Source organism: Takifugu flavidus, chromosome 18 (genome assembly GCF_003711565.1).
Source record: "Takifugu flavidus isolate HTHZ2018 chromosome 18, ASM371156v2, whole genome shotgun sequence".
NCBI lineage: Eukaryota > Metazoa > Chordata > Actinopteri > Tetraodontiformes > Tetraodontidae > Takifugu > Takifugu flavidus.
In genome coordinates, this window is record NC_079537.1 from 10,923,633 (window position 1) to 10,943,840 (window position 20,208).

The 20,208-nt window shown below is 50.4% G+C and overlaps 1 protein-coding gene and 1 non-coding gene across 4 annotated transcripts; one reads left to right on the forward strand and one right to left on the reverse strand.

The window, feature by feature from the left end:
• The first annotated feature begins 797 nt into the window (after positions 1-797).
• Positions 798-19,622, forward strand: cacnb1 (calcium channel, voltage-dependent, beta 1 subunit). Of its 3 annotated transcripts, none has more exons than XM_057015530.1 (14): positions 798-1,063; positions 3,633-3,719; positions 10,036-10,155; positions 10,230-10,352; positions 10,428-10,564; positions 10,809-10,876; positions 11,831-11,991; positions 13,627-13,707; positions 13,778-13,836; positions 13,917-14,026; positions 15,653-15,804; positions 15,946-16,041; positions 16,522-16,707; positions 17,791-19,622. In XM_057015530.1, exons 1-14 carry the CDS (start codon positions 974-976, stop codon positions 18,319-18,321), a joined length of 2,001 nt encoding a protein of 666 aa, XP_056871510.1. In that variant the 5' UTR covers positions 798-973; the 3' UTR covers positions 18,322-19,622. The 3 variants fall into 3 exon arrangements, with proteins under 3 accessions (XP_056871510.1, XP_056871511.1, XP_056871512.1); XM_057015531.1 differs by lacking the exon at positions 11,831-11,991 and adding an exon at positions 12,486-12,514; XM_057015532.1 differs by lacking the exons at positions 11,831-11,991; positions 17,791-19,622 and adding an exon at positions 12,486-12,514 and having other exon boundaries at positions 16,522-16,952.
• Positions 3,249-3,320, reverse strand: trnac-gca (transfer RNA cysteine (anticodon GCA)). The gene has a single exon. It is a non-coding gene; the product is annotated as a tRNA-Cys (tRNA).
• Positions 19,623-20,208: the final 586 nt, after the last annotated feature.

Consider the following 20,208-nt stretch of genomic DNA (forward strand, 5'->3'; position numbering starts at 1 on the left):
ATGAACTCTTCTCGCCTCCGTGTGCGCTCCCCAGGACCACTGCTCGTTTCCAGCAGCTCCAGTAGGAGCGCCGGGAGGCGGCGCTGACGGCCTCAATGGTCGCGGCCCAACCCCTGTTGCTCCCCCATCAATCGATAAGTGAAGGTGGGGTCTGCTCAGCCGGGCGTGGATCTCGGCTCCCAGCTGGAGTCTGCCGAGCGCACTCTGGAAAGAGACGTCAAGGCAGAGAGAGGAAGGCAATCAAGGACCGGAAATTAAATTCATAGTAAAAGTATGTAGAGTTACCGGCAGTCGAGACGTAACCAACTATTATTTCCACAAACGTTCTTGTTGTTGTTGTTGTTATGGTGGTGGTGGTGGTAATTTAATGCATATCAAAGTTCCAATTGTATATGCCTGCACGGACACATTGAAATTTGAACATGACAATGTTCAAATTATAAAGACATAATCACAGTGTTTTCATTCACTTAACGATCCCTCTCCATGTGTCAGATTGTGCTGGCATGTTTTCAGAGCAAACATTACACCCACTTGCATATTTATTGGAGTATATTCTCTCTAGCATCTTCCATTTCCTGTTGACAAGCCAATGATTTCCCTCTGGGATTAATAAAGTCGTCTATTTCTAGGAGCAAAGTCAAACTTTCTGTTTACATTCGAGACCAAGACGAATTACTTTAATGCTCATATACGTAAACGTTTTCTCCCACGCGTTCGCGCTGAAAGAATTTTATTTTGAAAGCAACAACCGGATGTGTCGTTCCACCACTCTGCGGACTTGACAGTGGTGTAAAAAGCCTGGTGCGCCAGTTTGTAACGCTATAGGCTGGAGGGAGGCAGCAGTTGCCATTGTACGACCATCCAGCCCCGACACACCACCGGCACCTTCCTGAGAAAAAAAAAAAGATGAGCCTGTCGACACCATCCTAAAGCCGACGACACTGAAAATAGATTTCCAAAAGTTAAATCAATGGTACAGAAAAGTAGTATGTCCAGGACGCCATCGACCTCAACCCAGGAGATCCAGATGGACATGTTCGACCACCATCCGCACACACAGGTAGGAAAAGGGCTGAAATACGACGTGACACACGCTGGAAAACTGCTCAAACTGTGTAGAAATTCAGCCCAAAGAGGCATTTCCCCCCATCTCCGCTCCTCTAAAGATTAACAGGTTGTTCTGCAATTAAGTCGGTCTGTGCTCGGGAGGGTTAAACGCTACAGCTCTGATTGGATTCATGTTTGGTTTTATGTTTGTTTTTAATAGACATTCAGTTTTTTACCTTTGGAATCGCATCTAACGCCATATTCCAGCTTTTGCCGGTGACCAGCTGATAATTGTGTTATCTTAATCCGTCTGTCATGTGTGACCATTAATGAGGATGTGACGTAACCCTGGTTTTTGTACTGTCTCCCGATTGGCTCCTGAGAAAAGGAAAAACAAACCACGCCGTTGTTTAATTAGCCAGTAATTACCCAAGTGAGTCCAGCACTAAATACTAATCATACCCAGCTGGAACAGATGGAGCTGGATCAAGCTGGGGTCCCGTCTAACCCCGACCCGGACCTGATATCAACAGGAAGTGCCTGAATCCTTTGGAGGTTCTGGAACTGATGATAACACTCTGACTCTCCTCCTCCTCCTCCTCCTTCTCCCATCATGCATCTTCGCCTTGTTTTGGTTTCATCTTCCTCTTTTAATTAACAAATCTATCCCCCACTTTCAGCGGCGTCGCGGTGTCGTGGGCACGTTTAGTCATAACAGTTTAAATACTTTTTTTTTTTTAAAAAAAACACGGATGAGAATATCTAGAACAAACACGCCCACGCAGAGTTTGGTCATTGTCTCTCTTGAGGGGGAGAAAAAACAACCCAGCTCAACAACGCTTCCAACCAAGCTCCCTCTGTACTCCCACTCCTCCCAGCACCCTCCCCTCCTCCCCCAGCACCCTCCCCTCCCTCCCCCCCCCCTCCCCCAGCACCCTCCCCTCCCCCCCAGCACCCTCACCTCCCTCCCCCAGCACCCTCACCTCTTCCTCCACCTCCAGACCCTGTTTCTCGCCATCTCACCTCTCCCGTCTGTTTTTTGGCAGCCAGATCTTTATCCGGCGTGAAAAATGTCGGCCCCGCCGTCGTGTACGAGTGTGTAAATTGGATATAAAGTTCATGCAGACCTGCATCAGGTCGTGCTGGCGTCTGTATTTATAAACGAGGCGCCAGTGGCGAGCCACATTTCTAATATCCTGAAGGAGAGGCGTTCGCCAGCACATCTACCACAGAAGAAGAAATGAGCCGCGTTAATCCTGATCCAGATTCTGCGCCAGAGGGCATCTTTGATTAAACATCGTGGCCGTCTGTGGCGACGCGGGCGGGGGAAGGGGGTCCCGATGTCACCTCGGTAAGGCCCCCCCCCTTTCAATATCACACCTCTGGGATGTTTACCAACAGGAAGTTCCGGCAAATTCCTGTTGCAGGTCTCTGCCCTTTCCTGCCAGGAACTCGCCCAATCACTTCGATCAAGGCTGGACCTTTGACCTCACCCACCCACACGCACACACACACACACACACACCACACACACACACACACACACACTGTCCTGAGTGTGTGATGGTTTTCCTGTGGTGCTTAGCAGAAGCTGTATGGACACATGGCGTCTTCATTCATATTTGATGTCTTTGACACATGGTCGCCGTAACAACCGCTTAGATTATTTGGTTCCCGTGTTCACCCATGCGGCTTCTTTCACACGTAACCACGGCGATGAGGTGGAGGTGATCCCACGCCCTGTGATTCCATGCGTTTGATCCAGTAGTCATGCCTTTGATGTTTTCATGTTTTCGTGACATCACTCTCGTGTTTGTGAGAGAGAGAAAAGAAAGAAAATAGTGCCTGTGTCATCATCGGTCTGTCGCCAGTGGATTTCTGGGAGTTTGAATGATTAGATGAGCCGTTTGCTTTGAGAGTGTGACAGATGCGTTCGCCTTTTTTATTCCCACTGTTAACACTGGAACGCTCGCCGCCGCCGTGTGTTTTTCTGTTCGCGCCAGTTGGCGCCGGCGTAGCAGGTCGTGTTTGTTTAAAGGCTGGTGGGACAGCATCCGTCATCCGGGGGCCTTGATGACACAATGTGATGATAAAACAGTGAGCGGAGGCGGCTTGGCAGGTAACTGGATCGCTGCTGTGGATCCCAGTAACGATCCGGACCTGGATCAACGTGGAGATCCACGTTGGGAAAAGGTGTCAGGGGGCATCCGGATTTGAACCGGAGACCTCTTGATCTGCAGTCAAATGCTCTACCACTGAGCTATACCCCCACCTGTGAGCAGACAGCTTTAGATTATCCAACAAATGTGATTAGTCTGCACTGCGTAACCATGGCGATGCAGGCAGGGGCGGGCTGATAATGCCTCAAACAGGCCGTTTTCCAGCGGTTTACCAATGAGATTAAACTCCCCCGTTTGTGCCAGGAGATGAAAAATGATGCCCGTTCCCAACCAGCCGACTCCGCTCTCGTCCCCGTTTCCTCCCGCCGTTGGGAGCTTCGCCGCGGTCGTGCTGCTGGCGTGGCTTTGATGCCACGGAGGGACACAGTCAGTCTTTAACTCTGGTCTTTCTTCCACACTCAGGGAAAGTACGCCAAGAGGAAGAGCCGATTCAAGCGCTCCGATGGAAGCACCTCCTCCGACACCACCTCCAACAGTTTTGTCCGACAGGTAACATTTCACACGCCACGCCGACCTACACGCCGCCGAGGCCGCTGCCAGGGGCCCGGGGCCCAGGCTCCACTTTCCTTTACTTTCATTTAATGAGGAGTTTAATTAAAGTTTAATGGGGTTTAAGCTGGAGCTCTCAGTGCTGGGAATTCAGCGGTTCTGCTGAGCTTCCTGCTCCTTTTAATTTCCTCTCTAATGCGATTTTTAATGAAGCAAACGTATTTGAGCAGTTTGCTTTGTTTCATGGGGGGAGAGATAGCTAAATTTATGTCCTCTCACTATGTGAAAGATCGTTAACTTTGGCTAGGGTGAATAGTTTGGTAGGACATTTTATTTGATCTTTTAGGTAAACAGTATTTTTTAGCTGTGTTGTGCATATTAACCTCCCAGGTGTTACTCTCACCTGGGCCTGACTCCGCCCATTGGCTAATCACAATGATAAAAGGGTGCGTTTTCGTATTGTGTCGTGAAGCATGGCGCAGGGACGCATATTCCCGGGGGCGGGGTTAATGCGCGGCAGTTCCCTGACATTTCCTGGAGCCGCGAGGACCCCGCTCTTCTGCCTGACCTCTCCGCCCCTGGGGGGGGACATGATTTGCCCCGAGCGGAATGATATTTACCTGTTCAGCGCTGCTGCAGGACACAAAATCAAACGTTGTGGAACACGGGAAGCTGCCGCTTCAAAAGGTCAGCCGCGTCCTCGCTGTCCCCGTCATTAACTCGTCCTGCTGGGGGACCGCGTGCGCCTGGGTGGGACGCAGGTCGGGCACCACAGGTCCAACAACCTCAGAAACTCATCACCCTTAGCAAGGGCGATTTACCGCTTCCTAAATGTCCCCGCCGTCTCGCGTTATTACGCGGCACTATGAACAGGCGGCGGAAGCAGCAGGGACAAGCTGTCCAAAACCGGGAGTCCAGACCCCATCGCTTCCTGGAGTCACTGGTTAAATGCTAATTTTACTGATGTTGCTGGGAACGCGTCGAGGCGCCTTAAAGGTTTTTGAACATATAGATTATTTCCGTCCCCCCCCCTGAGCGACTCACTCAATGCAGAGCCCCTTATAGGCTTTACAGACTCGCACACACCCACGCAGACGCATGCTCGCTCGTACATGAGAGACACAACCAGCCAACAGTGGAGCCAGTTGGTACACTCGGCCTGGTTTCCTTGGCAACCGGGCGACTGAATCTCCCTGCGTGCGCGACGTAGTCAGATGGAGGGGCCTGGGAGAAGACGTGTTTATGTTTGCCTATATGTCGGCGTGTGGCGTTCAGGCACGTAGATGGTTAAAACGGGAGTCGACTTATGGAAACTCCTTCTTAGTTGTTCTTTAGTTCACATTATACAACAAGATGAACCTCGTTTTAAAAATGCTGCGGCGGTTTGAGGAGGCTTTTGGACGGCTGTGAAAAGAGCCTCTATAATTGGACGCGAGCAAACATTTGCTCAGTTTGAAGATGTTATTCTCACAAAGCGTCGGCCATCTGCAACCTCCCTCGCGCTCGTTGGAGCCGCGGCCTGCGGGGACTCGGGTCTGCTCGCTTCATGCTGGGCGTGTCCCCACTTTCTCCTGCGTCTTTAAGGGGAAATCTTAAGCGGGTGATGTGTCGGGCGGTGTGATTTACAGACGCCGTACGAGACGTTAATATTAGCTTAAATACCTGCCTCAGGCAAACAACCTGTCACGATCTGCTGCCCACAGGAGCCCAACGTGCTGCTCATCAAATCTGACTCTTGCTGTCTAATCCCCCACCACGCTGGGCAGAGACGAGCGGCTCCTCCTGTCGTTCCTGACATGTGAATCCCAGCAGAGTCCCAGTTGCTGCTGCGTGTAGCAGCACGAGGGGCCAACTGGTGGCTCTGTTTTTCATCTCTCTGCCCATCCTTAGCTGCCGGGGGGGGGGGGCATCAGCCGCCACCAGGCTGATCTGTAACCCGGAGAGGTTGATGTTGAGTGGGTTCGCGGTCGCCCCCTGGCGGACACAGTGGGGAAACGCTCCACTCAAGACCACCACTACCTGTCTAACGACACCTCTGTGACGCCTTTATTTGATCCTGTCATTTATTTCATGAGGATTCCTTGTATTTGTAAAGGACATTTGTAATGAAATATCAGTCGGCGGGGGTTTTACACGCTGTCTAAAATGGATAATTGCGCCGTTTCCTTCCTGCCATTACATCAATCCTCTGCTGTTTGATCCCGGGAGACAAAAAGAGGGAAGAATGAGATCAGAAAAGAGGCTGAGAGGAGGGATTCAAAGTGAGTGGAGGGTAGGGGGGGTTTCCCTGGGCCCTGCCCCAGCCCTCTCTCACGTCAGCCGGGGCATTATATGGCTGACGGCTGCATACCAAGCCTCCTTCTGGGTCTCAGTGCGTTCATGTCCCTGTTTCTGGCCGGCCGGGGCTAAATATATTTCCCCACTTTGCAAATGTAGCACAAGTCCTGCAACCCGAGCCTCCAGCCAGCTCCAGCTCTCTTCCTCTTCACCAGGTTCACGTTCCTCTGAGTAGTTGAGGTCTGAGGGGGTGGGTGTGAGAGTGTGTGTGTGTGTGTGTGTGTGTGTGTGTGTGAAGGGGTTGGAGGTTAAGAGAGCCGCTCTCCTGGTTTCAGGCATACAGCGCTGTTTTCTGGCTTTCTCCTCTATCACACACACATTCACACAACACACATGTTCACCTCTACACTCGTCAAACTAGGCACACACTAATTCTCACACACACACACACACACACACACACACAGAAGTCCAGCACTGACTCTTTGGTGTGGCAAGTGTGGCTGACGAGGTATGGAGCGGATCGAGAGGATTCAAAGGCCCGTCATGGTAAGAGCCTGACCGAGTGGAACCGCTGCTGGAAGTTTGAAACTTGTGGACACGTTTGCCGTCGGACGCCGGCGGGATAATGTGTCCTGAGAGCCTCCCGGTCGGTGGCTTTCTTCGCTCCCCCTCTTCGCTCTGTGATTCCATTTTGGGCCGGGCCACAGCTGCTGGAGGGACTCTGTGTTTTTAATTAGACATGCAGCCTCGGTCCGGTTAGCTGTCCCAGCACGGTGGCCGTGCCGGTGAGCGCTGATCACGCCGTTTGAGCCGGGACGGAACCTCGATCTAGGTTTCTCCGCATGGTTTGGCTTTGTCCTGCAGAACCGTTGAGCCCGTGAGGGGTGTTTGGTGACAGCCGCAGGTTGTTTGTTGACAGCGAGCTCTGTCAGAACCAGGCCTGAACATTAGCACGTCCTCCTTTTATTTAAGAACGTGCTCATAACTGAGGAGACATTTTCTTGGTGTACCAATGTGACGGTCGGTCTTTTCAAACGGTAATCCCGCGCCGACAGAGTTCAAAACCTGGTCTGTGGTTTGGTTTATTGGAGCCTTGGTGGAAATGGGAATTTCAGGCGGTTCCGGACATGAGTCACGCTGGTGATCACCGCGCCCGCCGGCCGGTTGCCATGATGACACTGGGTCAGCGACCGGCCATGAGCTTCAGACAGGAAAACAGAGCAGCCTGATTCAATAAGTGGAAGCTCTGTCTGTCCTCCCGTCTTCACTCGGCCGCTTGACGCCGATCGGGGAAAGCGAGGCGTTCGGTCTCCTCCGTTCTCCATCAGAGAGCGAAGATCTTCTGTAATCTGTTTAAGAATCCAGGTCAGGTTGCAGAGGGAAACCGTGTCTTCCAATTGTGAAACCTGACCCGGCACCTGCTCGGACTCCGCTGTTGTTTCTGGTGGAAGACCTTTGACCTCTGCACTCCCACCGCCGCCACCGCTCCCGTTTAAATATTGACGGGCTTTGAAAGACGTGATTATTTTATGGCGACACAATACGAGCTCAGACCCGTGACTGACAAACCACTGCTGCCGGGCAACTGGGCAGTATCGGCGCCGAGGAGAGGTGAATCCATCCCATTCATCCCATTCATCCCATCCCCGGCTCGCTCTCAGGAGTGTAAAAACACGAAGGCCGTGGGATTTTCCTGCCGCCTGTTGGGCAGACTCCGGCCTGAGAGCAAATACTTCATCAATCACTTATTGGAATACTGTTCCATCACCCCCCCCCCCCCCACCCCCAAGGTATTTTATCCACGATTGATTCCTGCATCTCCGTCTCCGCCTGTAAAGAGCTGCAGGGACGGTTACTATGACACTGCCGGGGGTTTGTAGTCCGACACCGCCAATGGAGGAGCAGCTCCAGCATCAGGTGGCCTGGAGCTATTTTGAACAGGAGCTGCATGTGAAGTGAAGCAAGCAGCTAAATTGGAGCCTCGTTGACACCAGTGCTGAAGGAAAGAGGGGAAAACAGGCACTCGCTCCGCTCGCGTTTGGTTCTTTCAGCCAGAACGAGGGGAGAACATTTATCGGTGCGAGAAACAGCTGCGTCGTGTGAAATAAATATCCTTGAATCGACCCAAACTCTGGTTTAGCCTGGTCTGCTGAGGCCGGGCCACGCCAAAAGGGATTAATTCTTAATTATCCTTCTGATTGACCCTCCATTAGCATTTTTACACCTTATTTCAGGATGGACAGGGAGGTGAAGCCTGAGCTAAACTTTAATTAGATTTAATTAGATGATGGAGCCAAATAACAGTTTGTAGCTTCTTAAACCGGTCGGTGAAGAGAAACTTTATTAACAATTGTATAGCTATTTTCTTGCTTTAGCGTTTTTTGCTCATTTCTGTGTGACTCAGGCGGAAGTACTACTACTACACACACACAAACACACACACACACAGGAATGGTGGCCCTGCCCACACACTCCCATCACACTTTTGCTGCATCACCAGCAGCCTTCTGTAATGAGCCTTTCGGATTCTGACACACACCACTAAGAAGGTCCCGTCGTTTCCCCATCAGAGTTCGTTACCCTTCGCTTAGACGTTTGGATGACTCACAGCCGGCGACACTCCGTAGATCCCGGACGCCATGTCAGGATCATTCCTCCCACTCGAGCTGGCGTGCACGCCGCTGTGAGAGTTTGAGTAAAGGAAACAGGAAGTGGGCATGTTTTGAGGATTTGAGGACCGTCTATAGCCGTCGCCGTGGCAACAGGGAGTGCACCTTTGGTCGTCAGTTGCCTAGCCACAGAACGCCTGGACAGGTGGCTGAGCTAGAATCAACATTTGTGTTTGTCTTTTCATTTGGAATCATAAAGAGATGCACGAATAGTAATCAAAGGTGCATTAATGGCACATAAATGCCCGCGCAAACACGCTAACAGGCCACTCAGGTGCGTCATTCATATACTCTCTGGGTAGATGATTGTACTCCTGTCTGTTAGTGTTTGGCGTTCGTGCCATCATCAGAGAAGAAGCGATTAAATGAAAAGCTTTTCATGGCATAAATTAAAGGTTCTTTGCTTTTTCATTTTTAATTCAGTCGTAACATAAACCAAAATGCCGTCAGAGCATGGTTGGCTCTGTGATTCCAGGCGCTTATGCTAGCAGGGTTAGCAACACATGCTACATCTCAGGTGGGAGGAGAGGTGATTAAGCATTTATCGCAGGGTCTGGCTGCCGCGCCGCGCCGTTTATGCGCTTTACTCAGCTCGGCTCGCCCTTTGTGCTGTCTGACTTCACATGTTTTTTCTTCCTCATCTCTGCATATGGCGCGCGTCAGCTTTGCGCGTTCTCACCTCTATTTTGATAGCCTACCCCTAATGACTCACTTCTTCTGCCTGACACGTTCAGCTGTCCGCATTCTTATCAACGCCTCCTACAAAGCGCCGGGCGTCCTGTCAGCTCGAGAGGGAAAAAAAAAGGACGATGAAAAAGCAGAGAGAAAGAACAAGTGGGATTGTTACATAAGTTGGAAACTGGAACAGAAGTTCAGGCCGCCTCCCTCACAGCGGTGCTGTGGGCCGAGGTTCAGGTCCGGATGAGGGTCATCTACAGTGCACGAGCGGCGTCGGACGCCGCAGCCGCTTTGTGAGACATTCACAGCATCCGCAATAAAACAAAGCGTCCCCCGGGGGCCATTTTGTCCTCTCTTGTGCCGTACCTGTCCGAAATGATCAAACGGCTCGGCCTCGCCGCCGCCGCCTGTTTTCCCACATCCATCCACCTCAAATTACACAGCAGTCAGCAGCGCCAAAGCCGTCAGTGTGGAGCCTCTCGAGGCTGCGGACCAGGATCAGTTGAAGAAGACGAGCGGTTGGTGGCAGAAGCATTTGAGTTTCGTTTGTAAAAAAAAAAAAAAAAGCGAGATATCGGGCAGCAAAATCCAGTAACTCAGCATTAAAACTCTTCCTCGTTGGACAGCCGTGCCGCCACGGACTCTCCGTCCCTTCGGTTCCTCATCCTCATTCCCCTCCTCTCCTTCAGGGCTCGGCAGACTCCTACACCAGCCGGCCGTCGGACTCAGACGTGTCTCTGGAGGAGGACCCAGAGGCCCTGAGGAAGGAGGCCGACCGGCAGGCCCTCGCCACGCTCGAGAAGGCAAAGGTCAGAGATCAGCTGCCGCCCCGAGCGCAGCTTCATCCCGCTGGTTTTTCTGACCGTGCTTGTCGCTGCCGCAGACCAAACCAGTGGCATTCGCCGTGCGGACGAATGTCGGCTACAACCCCGGCCCCAGCGACGACGTCCCCGTGCAGGGCATGGCCATTTCCTTTGAAGCCAAAGACTTCCTGCACATCAAAGAGGTACGAAGGGGTAAAAAGTGGAGAAAGTGCGCGGGGGTGTGCGGTTCTTGAGCCGGCTCTGCCTCTGACCCGCAGAAGTACAACAACGACTGGTGGATCGGGCGTCTGGTGAAGGAGGGCTGCGAGGTGGGCTTCATCCCCAGTCCGGTCAAACTGGAGAACACCCGTCAGCTGCAGGAGCAGAGGATGAGACAGAACCGCCTCAGCTCCAGGTGAGTACACATCTGCCCACTTTAGAGGACAAATACACTCCGTGAATCATGGCGGGCAGCGTAAAGCAGGTTTATAAAAATAGGCATGTGAGTCACCGGTGCAGCTACGTGTGTGTAGCGTATACATTCGGTCTGCCTCGTCCCCGTAAAGACAAACGAGTCTCTTTTTATGACTCGGTCCGTGTCACGCTATGAATTGTGGGTTGTTTCTGAGTAATCTTTGCTGCTCTGTTCCCCTCCGCAGTAAATCTGGGGGGAGCTCCAGTCTGGACGTCACCACGGGGACGCGCAGGCCCACCCCACCGGGCACAGGTGAGGGCGCGAGGCTCTCGCCGTCAAATGACGAGCAGGAAGAGCGACACGACACATATTTAGGGATTTTAATTGGCTGGTTAGGCAGGTATGATGGTGATGATGATGATGATGATGAAGAATCCCGCCAGGTCTCCCTGGGTTACGGCGCCAAGTGAAAAAGGCCTTGAAGGTCTGTTATGTATGTGCTTTGCCAAACTGAAATAGAGCCACAGATAGGCCTCATTAAACTTGAGATGAGCGAGAGTGTGTGTGTGTGTGTGTGTGGTGTGTGTGTGTGTGTGTGTGTGTGTGTGTGTGCAGCACCATATAAAAACAGGACCAGAATAAGCTTAAGGTTGTTTTTTTTTAAGTCTTAAGTAAAAATACTCAAATTAAATTTGCAAATATATTACGAGTACAAGCTTTTGGTAAGATTAAACTTGGATTTGATTTTTTTTCTATTAAATCTCGACAGCATATCTAGCCTTTGACGCTTAAAGGAGCTTGTGTAAATCCAGGTTTAAATAAAAGAATGATATTAATGTAAGGTCATCCCCTGGCAGCACAGTGTGCGCCTTAATTACGACTCTCTGGCGGCCCCTGAAGGCAGCGTCGCTGCTGTCTGATGTTTCCAGCAGCGCTCGAACAGTCGGACCGTATCAGTGGGTCAGATCAACTAATTCCAGGCCCCAGCTCCATCTCTGCGCTTCTTTCATACCTCCTTTCTTCACCCCTCCAGGTTTTGCTACTTTCGCTGGCATCTCTCTTCCTCACCCCCTCCTCTGTCCGCCATGATGATTTGATGCTCTTCTTCTCTTCGTCTCTGTTGTTTATTTTCAAATCTCAAGTTTTTCAGCTCTGCCATCTCTTTGCAGTTTCCTCCATTCTCACCTGTTCTCCTCTTTACCCTCCTCCCCCTGCTTTCTTTTCCTCTGTCCTCCTTTCTCTGCTCCGCCCGCCCTTCCTCATCAGCTCACGTGGACATGTCCACCGTGACCTTTGACGCTGACCCCCTCGATCTGGACGCTGAGGAGCCCCCTGAGTTCCAGGGTGACCCTCGCTCCCCCAAGGCCATGTCAGGCAGCGTAACGTCCCCTCAGGCCAACGTCCACCGACTGCCCTTCTTTAAGAAGGTAACATGAGGGTCTCCCATCGCCCACCCACCCCTCTGAGACCTTCACTAACTGAGTCGTCCCCACTGCTGATTCTAACCCCTTGTGCCCCCCCCGGCACCGGCCACCAAGCTCACACGGAGGAGCATGAATCAGGGATGGTTAAATCCAGTCCTCGAGGGCCCGATATAGGCCAGGTTTTGTGTCCTACCAGGCAGGAACCCCAGGTGTCTACCTGTAGGATAGAAAACCCGGTTTGAATCCAGCCCTCGGGGACTGGATTTTCCCATTCCTGGTGTAGATGTTAGCTTCTGTTGCTATCAGCTGGGAGACGTGTTGACTTTACCCGCTGCTCCCTGATCTCTACCGAATTTGGCAGGATTAGGGACACAGACAGACCAAATGGGGCCGGTTAGTCCTCACTCGTCCTAACCTGTCACTAACCAAATATGCTTTTGTGTTTTGTGCTTTTCTTTTTTTGTCCCTTCTTGCTTTTGCGTGGAATGACTCTGCAGGTGTTCCTGCTAAACAGAAACAGAAGTCGGTGAGTGTTGCCTTTATCAGCCTAACCTCTAACAGCTCCCCCTTTCCACCCCCCATCTCGCTGTCCCCTCGTTGTGGTAACACGTGAGGCCTCGCTGTGATTTACGGCATATTTCCACGCTTTAAAGGACGCCGAATGCGATGATTCAGGGGGCAGATTCAGGCGCAGCTTCCTCGCTTTCAGATCCAGTGGATTTTTAACGCTTTTCAGCGCAGCTTCAATCCCACGTTACAGGAATGAGAAGTGAGAGGCGTGGAGATGAGTTAGCACAGCCAATAATGTTCCTTCGACGTGTGCACTGTAGTGTTTAAGGATTCCTCTTTCTTACACGTTTTTTTTTCATCTATGTAATCGACATTGTCTTTTATCCTTACTCAGAATCTGTCCTGCTTCAGCGCTGCCCGTTCAAAAGCTAGAACCACTTGGAAAACTTTTAAAATGCGTATTTTTAGCCAAGCCAAACGAAGTGAAACGAGCTTCTGTAGCTGGGCCTTACATAACGTGCTGTAGTGGACCGGTCCACTCCTGCCTGAAGAGCTGCCCGGCTCACAGAGGTGGAGGCGTGCTCGGAAAACCGATCCAAACAAGAGCAGGGAAAAAAAAATCCAATTTTACCGTTGTTGATGAACGTGCGACCGTTTTCTCCGCGTGCTCAGCAGAAAAACAGGAAGTTTTCTAAAAGCTTATGGCGTCCTTATGATGAATCCGTCGTGATTCCCGATCGCGCACGTGCGTGGGCGTGTCATCCGAGCCTTATAGACCACAGACGGATGTGTCTGCGTTGATTTTATGTTAAGTGGAAAGTTTTTGGCGCTTTCACTTTAAACAGGCGTTAACAAGCGCCGAGAAAAGAGGTGTGAAGGCGCGAGTAGCGATCAGCGGCGCCTGCTTTAATTATGGACACTTTAATTATGTGAGACAGCAGAGTAAGAAATAGAAGCAAACACTTTGGGGTGAGAAATTGATCTCTGCCTCGGAAACATCGGTAGACAGTCGATAAAATGGCGGCCCCGGCGGAGAGGGGGTGGGTTATGTTGGTTTCATGTGGATTTATGCGTGACGCCGCATCTGTGCGAGCTTCATGGGGCTGATTGGAACTTTCCCCACTGCAGATGGAGCACGTCCCTCCCTACGACGTGGTCCCCTCCATGAGGCCCATCATCCTCGTGGGGCCGTCGCTCAAAGGATACGAAGTAAGGAGGGAAGAGAATCACCGGATGGCACCTGTGCGCCCGATCTCACGTCTGCCCGTCTTCTCTTTAGGTCACAGACATGATGCAGAAGGCGCTGTTTGACTTTCTAAAGCACAAGTTTGAGGGCAGGTAAGAGCGGCGGCCACTGCCGCATCCATCACGCGGCGTCTGAGAGGTTTCCGACGCCGCTAACGACCGGTCTGTTTCAGGATATCCATCACCCGGGTGACAGCGGACATTTCCTTGGCCAAGCGTTCAGTCCTCAATAACCCCAGCAAACACACCATCATCGAGCGCTCCAGCACCCGCTCCAGCCTGGGTAAGGCAGCTGCAAAGCATGCTGGGAGCTCTGCGAATAATCCTTTTCTTGCTTCTGAACGTCCAAGTTCTGCTCCACAGCTGTGAAGGTGCCCTCTTCTTACTTAGATGGAGACAGGTGCCAGAACAGGGCAGCTGTTGACTTGGATCTATTTGGTTTATTTCATTTTGGACCCTTTTCGGCTGCACATTTGTTGATGAGTTCGTGGTTTATTCGCCCGCTCCGTCAAAGCTAAAACCTACTCAAGCGTGTTTTCTTGAAGGCCACTCGTGGACCTGAGAACAGACCCCAGGCAGCACGTTTATAGGCTCAATGTTCAGTGAGGAAGAGAACACGTCATTTTCATAACATGTTTACTTTTGACCCAGGTCTCTCGGAGGAGGAGAGTCCTCCAAAACAGAAAGTACCCATTCACATGTGTCTTCAGTTCTGATTCTGTCGAACCAGCTCCTGAGAGCACATCTGTACGCAGGGAGCTGGACAGGTTGACGCATTCGAAGCTCAGAAACTGAGGAGAGTGTGAAGAACTGTGCGGGGGTTAAAGGCGTTTTCATGAAGACGCCAAAATCCTTTAATAAAGGTGGACGCGCGGCGTCAGTTTGAATTGTGCTTCGGGTTTCTGAGAGATTTTAAATCCTGCTCTGACTCGAGTCTGATCTGGCTTCCCCTCTCTTTCTCCATCCTGTCTTTTCTGCCCTCCGCCCACCCATCCTCCCCCATCCCTCCCTCCCTCCCACCTCCACCCCTCTCTTTGATTCAGACGTACTGGGTACGTATGCTCTCTGCTTCGTCCCTTAACGTTCCTCCTCACCGTTTTCATCGTGCGCTCACCCATCGTTCGTCTGCCCGTCTGCTTGCCTGCCAGTTTCTCTGTTCCTCATACTTCTGCGTAACGGTCAACAGACTCAGACGTCCCATCCAAATTCACACGAGTCTTTTTCGAGGAAAAAACAAAATGCGTTCGCGCAAATTTAAGGTCAGATTCAGATCAGTTCTTTCTCCTGTGCCAAAGCTGCCTGACGGGGTGCAGTTGTCATCTCTGCAGCTCAGACACCTCAGAGGTGCTGCGACTCTAAACAGACGGATTAAAAACGTCCCTTTTTTTGCTTTAAACATCGCAGGTCGGCGGCCCGACAGCCGTTCTGAAAAGATTTTACAGCTGCTGTTGAGGAACAAAGAGAACATAACACTCAAGCAGTCCACAGCGGTTCACCTGACGGATTAACAGATTAACAATTTATTATTTTTTTGCTGTATTTTTTTAAAGTATTTTGTTTTATGCAAACAGTAAAACTACGTGCTTTTATTCTGACTATCAAGAGCGACGTGCATCTCATTCTCAAGATCCTCCGTATTTAACCTGAAAAACCAAAGGTCGCCATCTGGTTGTTCTACATGATGGGAGGTTTGCAACAGAATGAGGATGCTGCACTGCTCCATTTACTGCGCATAAATGGAAACCAGTCTTGTCCATATGCTTGAGTTGTTTTATTTAAAAACAATTACATGCATGACCAGCTGCAAGCTAACAGTTACGCAACCACAAAGACAAAAACTGTGGCTTTGTCTCCTCCGTGGGTCGCCTCGCCGCTGCCCGATGCTTACCCTTCTCACTTCTGTTGTCAGCGGAGGTGCAGAGCGAGATTGAACGCATCTTTGAGTTGGCCCGCACCCTCCAGCTGGTGGCTCTGGACGCTGACACCATCAACCACCCGTCCCAGCTGGCCAAGACCTCCCTGGCTCCCATCATCGTCTATATCAAAATAGCCTCCCCCAAGGTGAAAACATCATTTACGAGGTCATAAATTCCTCATAAACTCTGACTTTGTCTTATCTGCATTCAACAACACGCACAAGGCTTTTACGACACGACTTGAGTTGTCTGACCTTTTTCAAACTCCTCTTTTGTCTCTGTGCAGGTTCTTCAAAGGCTCATCAAATCGAGAGGGAAGTCCCAGGCTAAACACTTAAACGTGCAGATGGTGGCGGCAGACAAACTGGCTCAATGTCCACCAGTGAGTTACAGAGCTTTAAAGGTCCCGAGTCATGAGAATTTCACATTATAAAGATTTTTTTAACATTAATATGGGTTCCCCTAGCCTGCCTATGGTCTCCCAGTAGCTTGACATGGCGATAGACCTAAACCATGCCCCAGAGACTATTCTCTACCTTTGGGAATATGAAAGCTCAGACAGGCCCATCTAAAAAAGGTTACCGCCCCCTTTTCTGCTTTGCCCGCCCACAGCTCTTTGACCAGCCTATGAGAAAAGCAGCTGAAGTAAGACCGCCCTTCCATAGATGAAAGCTAGTCAAGGCCACACCCCCAGCCTCCACCTTACCCCGCCTCTCCCCTCCTCATTAGTATTTAAACTGCTGACACCGCCCTATATAAAAGCATGCCATGGTTACCTTTAAAAGAACACACAAATGTAAATTAAATCCATCATTTTTGCTTCTGTAAAAGACAACAAGTGGTCGTTTTTACCCGCCTGCAGGAGTTATTCGACATCATCTTGGATGAGAACCAGCTGGAGGATGCCTGCGAGCATCTGGCCGACTACCTGGAAGCGTACTGGAAGGCAACGCACCCCCCGAGCAGCAACCCTCCCAACCCCCTGCTGAACCGCACCATGGCCACGGCGGCCCTGGCAGCCTCCCCCGAGCCCGTCTCCAACCTGCAGGTACAGGTCCTCACCTCCCTGCGCAGGAACCTGGATCTGTGGCCTGACATGGACGGTGCTGTAGCCAATGAAGGGAAAGAGGAGGAACACACCCTCTGAAGTCCAGCAGACGGGGCCATAAGGGGGGGCTCTGTGTGCAGTCTGTACCCTGATGAAAAGTGCAGTAAATCCGTGTCTGTATTCAAACGTGCCCATATAGAAATTCAGGCATAAATCAACGCCCACAAATAAAATGTAGGACTTCAGTGTTTACCTTTCTGCACTTTGTGAACTCCAACCGCACCGGACGCAAGGATTAACCCTGTGAGACTCTCCCGCCCTTTGATCATTTCACCGTAATGGAGGGTAAAGTGATATCTGCTGCCTCCAACCTTCCTTCCGCAGCGATTCGGCCTCTTTTCTCCACCGCATTTTATTCTCAGGGAGGCTGAATCCAGTCTGCCATCCTCCTCCGTGTTGCCATGGTACCGCCCCTAAAAACAGCAAGTCACGTCCGCCTCCTCAGACTGAAACGTATAGTTTGCTGAAGGCTGTTACTAATGCTCTGTCCAGTAAAATAATCATTTTTGTGGGGAAAGTACTAATCGGCTGCGCCATGCACGTCGATTATGGTCGGTCACAGGCTGTCGGAGGTGTCGACGTCCTGGACACGCTTGCACCCAGTGGCTGCAGGCATGCTTTATAGCCCCGGGTGTCCTCCCATGTGCAGCAAAACTGATCCGAGAGCAACTTGTTGCAGTTTGTTGATTTGTCAAGCCGGTGGAACCATCAGGTGCTGCAGACTTAAGTTAATTAGGACGAGATAATTCGGCATTTTCTGTAATGAGGCCTACCTGCCAGGGGGCGGCGCTGTTCGGTCGGCTTAACTCACACACCGATTTTGCATTTCTGGGTTTCTGTGTGCATGTTTGTCATAAACATTTGAAACCACAGGTAATTCAGCTGCCACATGTCCGCCTGTAATAATCTGCATTCGTTTTTCTGTGTTGTCTTGTGCTAACCCTGCTGACTCACTAAACCCGTGGTTATGCTCTGCTCTTTGTGTCTCTGCATGGTTGCTGTGCGGCATGGATGTGGCTGCAGGGGCCGTACCTGGCGCACGGCGAGCAGAAAGAGGAAGGGTCTCTGACAGAGTGCGGGGGGAGTGGCTCCCTGCATGATTATCAGACAGACCTGGGAGCAAAACCTCAGCAGCAGCAGCAGGCGCACATGCGCTCCTCTCGCGGCCAGCTACGAGGCGGGAGTGGGCGGGGGCTTTCAAGGCAAGACACCTTTGACTCAGAGACCCAGGGCAGCAGGGACTCGGCCTACACTGAGGCCGGCGACTCTTGCATGGACATTGAGACCGACCCTTACGAAGAGCCGGAGCCGTACCGAGGGGGCGGCAGCCGCCTCCACCTGGCGCAGCATCATGGCAGACAGGCTTCCTGGGAAGATGAAGGCGCAGAGCCAGACCAGGAGAACCTGAACCACCCCCCGATGCCGAGTCAGCCGCAGCCGCACGGACGCGCCAAGCTGAGGGAGCGTTACTGCCAGGACCCCGTGGACACGGGGGCCAACAAGAGCCGCAACAAGAACCAGGACGACTGGGGGAGGGACGTCTACATCCGCTGAACATGAGGCGAAGAGGCGATTGGACAGTCCCGAGGAAATGGGGGGAGGAAGGGAGGGAGGGGAGAGGTGCGTGTGACAGTCAGGCTAACAACTATGTTTACACCAGAGTACAATGTAAAGTAACACACCAACTGCCAGTTGCCATTCTCATCAACTTCCAACTGAATTTACTTCTGTTTAGGAAAAAGTAATATTTGTCTTTCTTTTTTGTTTCCTACGTTGATACTGCATGAGAATCATGGGACTAACTTCATGAGGACAATAATTGTGACTGTGATTGTGACCTGTGCGACTCAGCCCAATGTAGAATGTGACGGCTGCTAGAAGCGTTTCCTGTCGTGTGTCCTCCGGAGTCTTAAACAGGGTCTATTGTCACCAGAGTCTCCGTGTGCATTGTCAGGGTCTTGCCTCCGCTTTCCTTTCACCCAGACCTTAAAAACAAAGGCGGAGAAGTTGCCATACTTTTATCAATGTTGCTACAGTCCCATCAGCTGTATAAACACTCCAAAGAATGTTTTTTCTGACTTGGTTCAGCCACATATGATAGAGGCCCATTTCCTCGTGGGTGCTGGGTGGGGGGCTGTTTTCATTCATTGTTTTCTCCTCTTTGGAACTACCAAGGACGCGTCCTGCCTTAGCCACCTTAAAAACGCCCTTACTTCAACAAAACTCCAATCACAAGTGCCGGAATGTCTCACCAAGCCATTCCCGCCACTTCCCTGGTGGGATGTCTTAACTCCAACACCACCTTCATGTCTTCATGTCTCAGTGGCTCTTCCTCGCTGTTGCTCAGGCATGTGGCTCATCTCCTCCTCTTTGCACGAGCTTCGTCACCCGTTCTTCAGGGTCCTGTAAAATCTTTCTGTGCGTGACAGATAACTTCCACCCCACAGCTATCTTATCTGGTATTAAACCCACTCTTTAACTCTTGATTTGTGACTGAATTAGTGTTGCTTTTACTTCTCCTACAAAACTTTTTTTTTAATTTAAATTTTTAGCAAAGTAGTAAGAACAGTCCCAGAAGGGGTTCTGCGTGGGGGTTGGGTACGATCAGCTTTGGTCTTCGCTCATTTATTTAAACTAGAGAAATCATGAATGTCTTCGGTGGGCTGCTTTGACCCGGATAAATAAGTATTGAATAATGAACAGTAAATGATGTTATTGTTGCGTTATCGCAATTATTAAGAATACAAAATAACATGTATCATTGGTGCCTGATTGTAGCTACATTTTGCTTTTTCTGCCTTTCATTTTTAATCTGTGGATAAATTCGTATTTTAATTAAAAATCTGAAAAATGCAGCTGGTCATTTGTATCACAGCTTTTAAAATGTGGTGTTTTTCACCTTTCTTTCCGTTCAATTCTCTTATTCTTAATAGGGTGTGGCAAAAAGATGAAAATGTTGTGTTTTCATGTTGTGACGTTAGTTTATTTAAAGAACAATTAAGTCCAAATTTTTTTAAAAAGTTTTAATAGTCCTCCATTGTAATGTAACATCAAATTACTGTCTGTAAAAGCAGCTTAATATGGTTAATTATTTTGTGTACTTCTGTATGTTTACAGAAAGCTCTTAGCGCAAGTTTTTGCACCAGCAAACTGTTCTGGCTGAAGGCAAATCCACTTGGTTTTAGGTTAAAACCATTGGTTGGTTTTAAAACCTGATTGCTTTTAATCAGGATTTTTTTCTTTTGTCTTAAAAGTATTGTTAATGAAGTGACAGCAATAACTCAGTCTAACACATCATTGTTATTCTTGCAGTCTTACATTATTCCGAATTGAAATACTTTTATTTGTGGCTTGAACTCAAACTAATGTTACAGGTAGCGACAGAATAGTTCATAACGCGTGTATCTAGACTGAAACCGGTTGTGCGAGGGGAACTGGTAA

What these genes read in the sequence shown, in the direction of transcription:
- cacnb1 (XM_057015530.1), top strand. Translation starts at nt 974, where the DNA reads ATGGTACAGAAAAGTAGTATGTCCAGGACGCCATCGACCTCAACCCAG. An exon ending in CAGAACCGCCTCAGCTCCAG is followed by an intron (nt 10,565 to 10,808) that starts GTGAGTACACAT and finishes TCCCCTCCGCAG; the next exon opens with TAAATCTGGGGGGAGCTCCA. An exon ending in AACTGGCTCAATGTCCACCA is followed by an intron (nt 16,042 to 16,521) that starts GTGAGTTACAGA and finishes ACCCGCCTGCAG; the next exon opens with GAGTTATTCGACATCATCTT.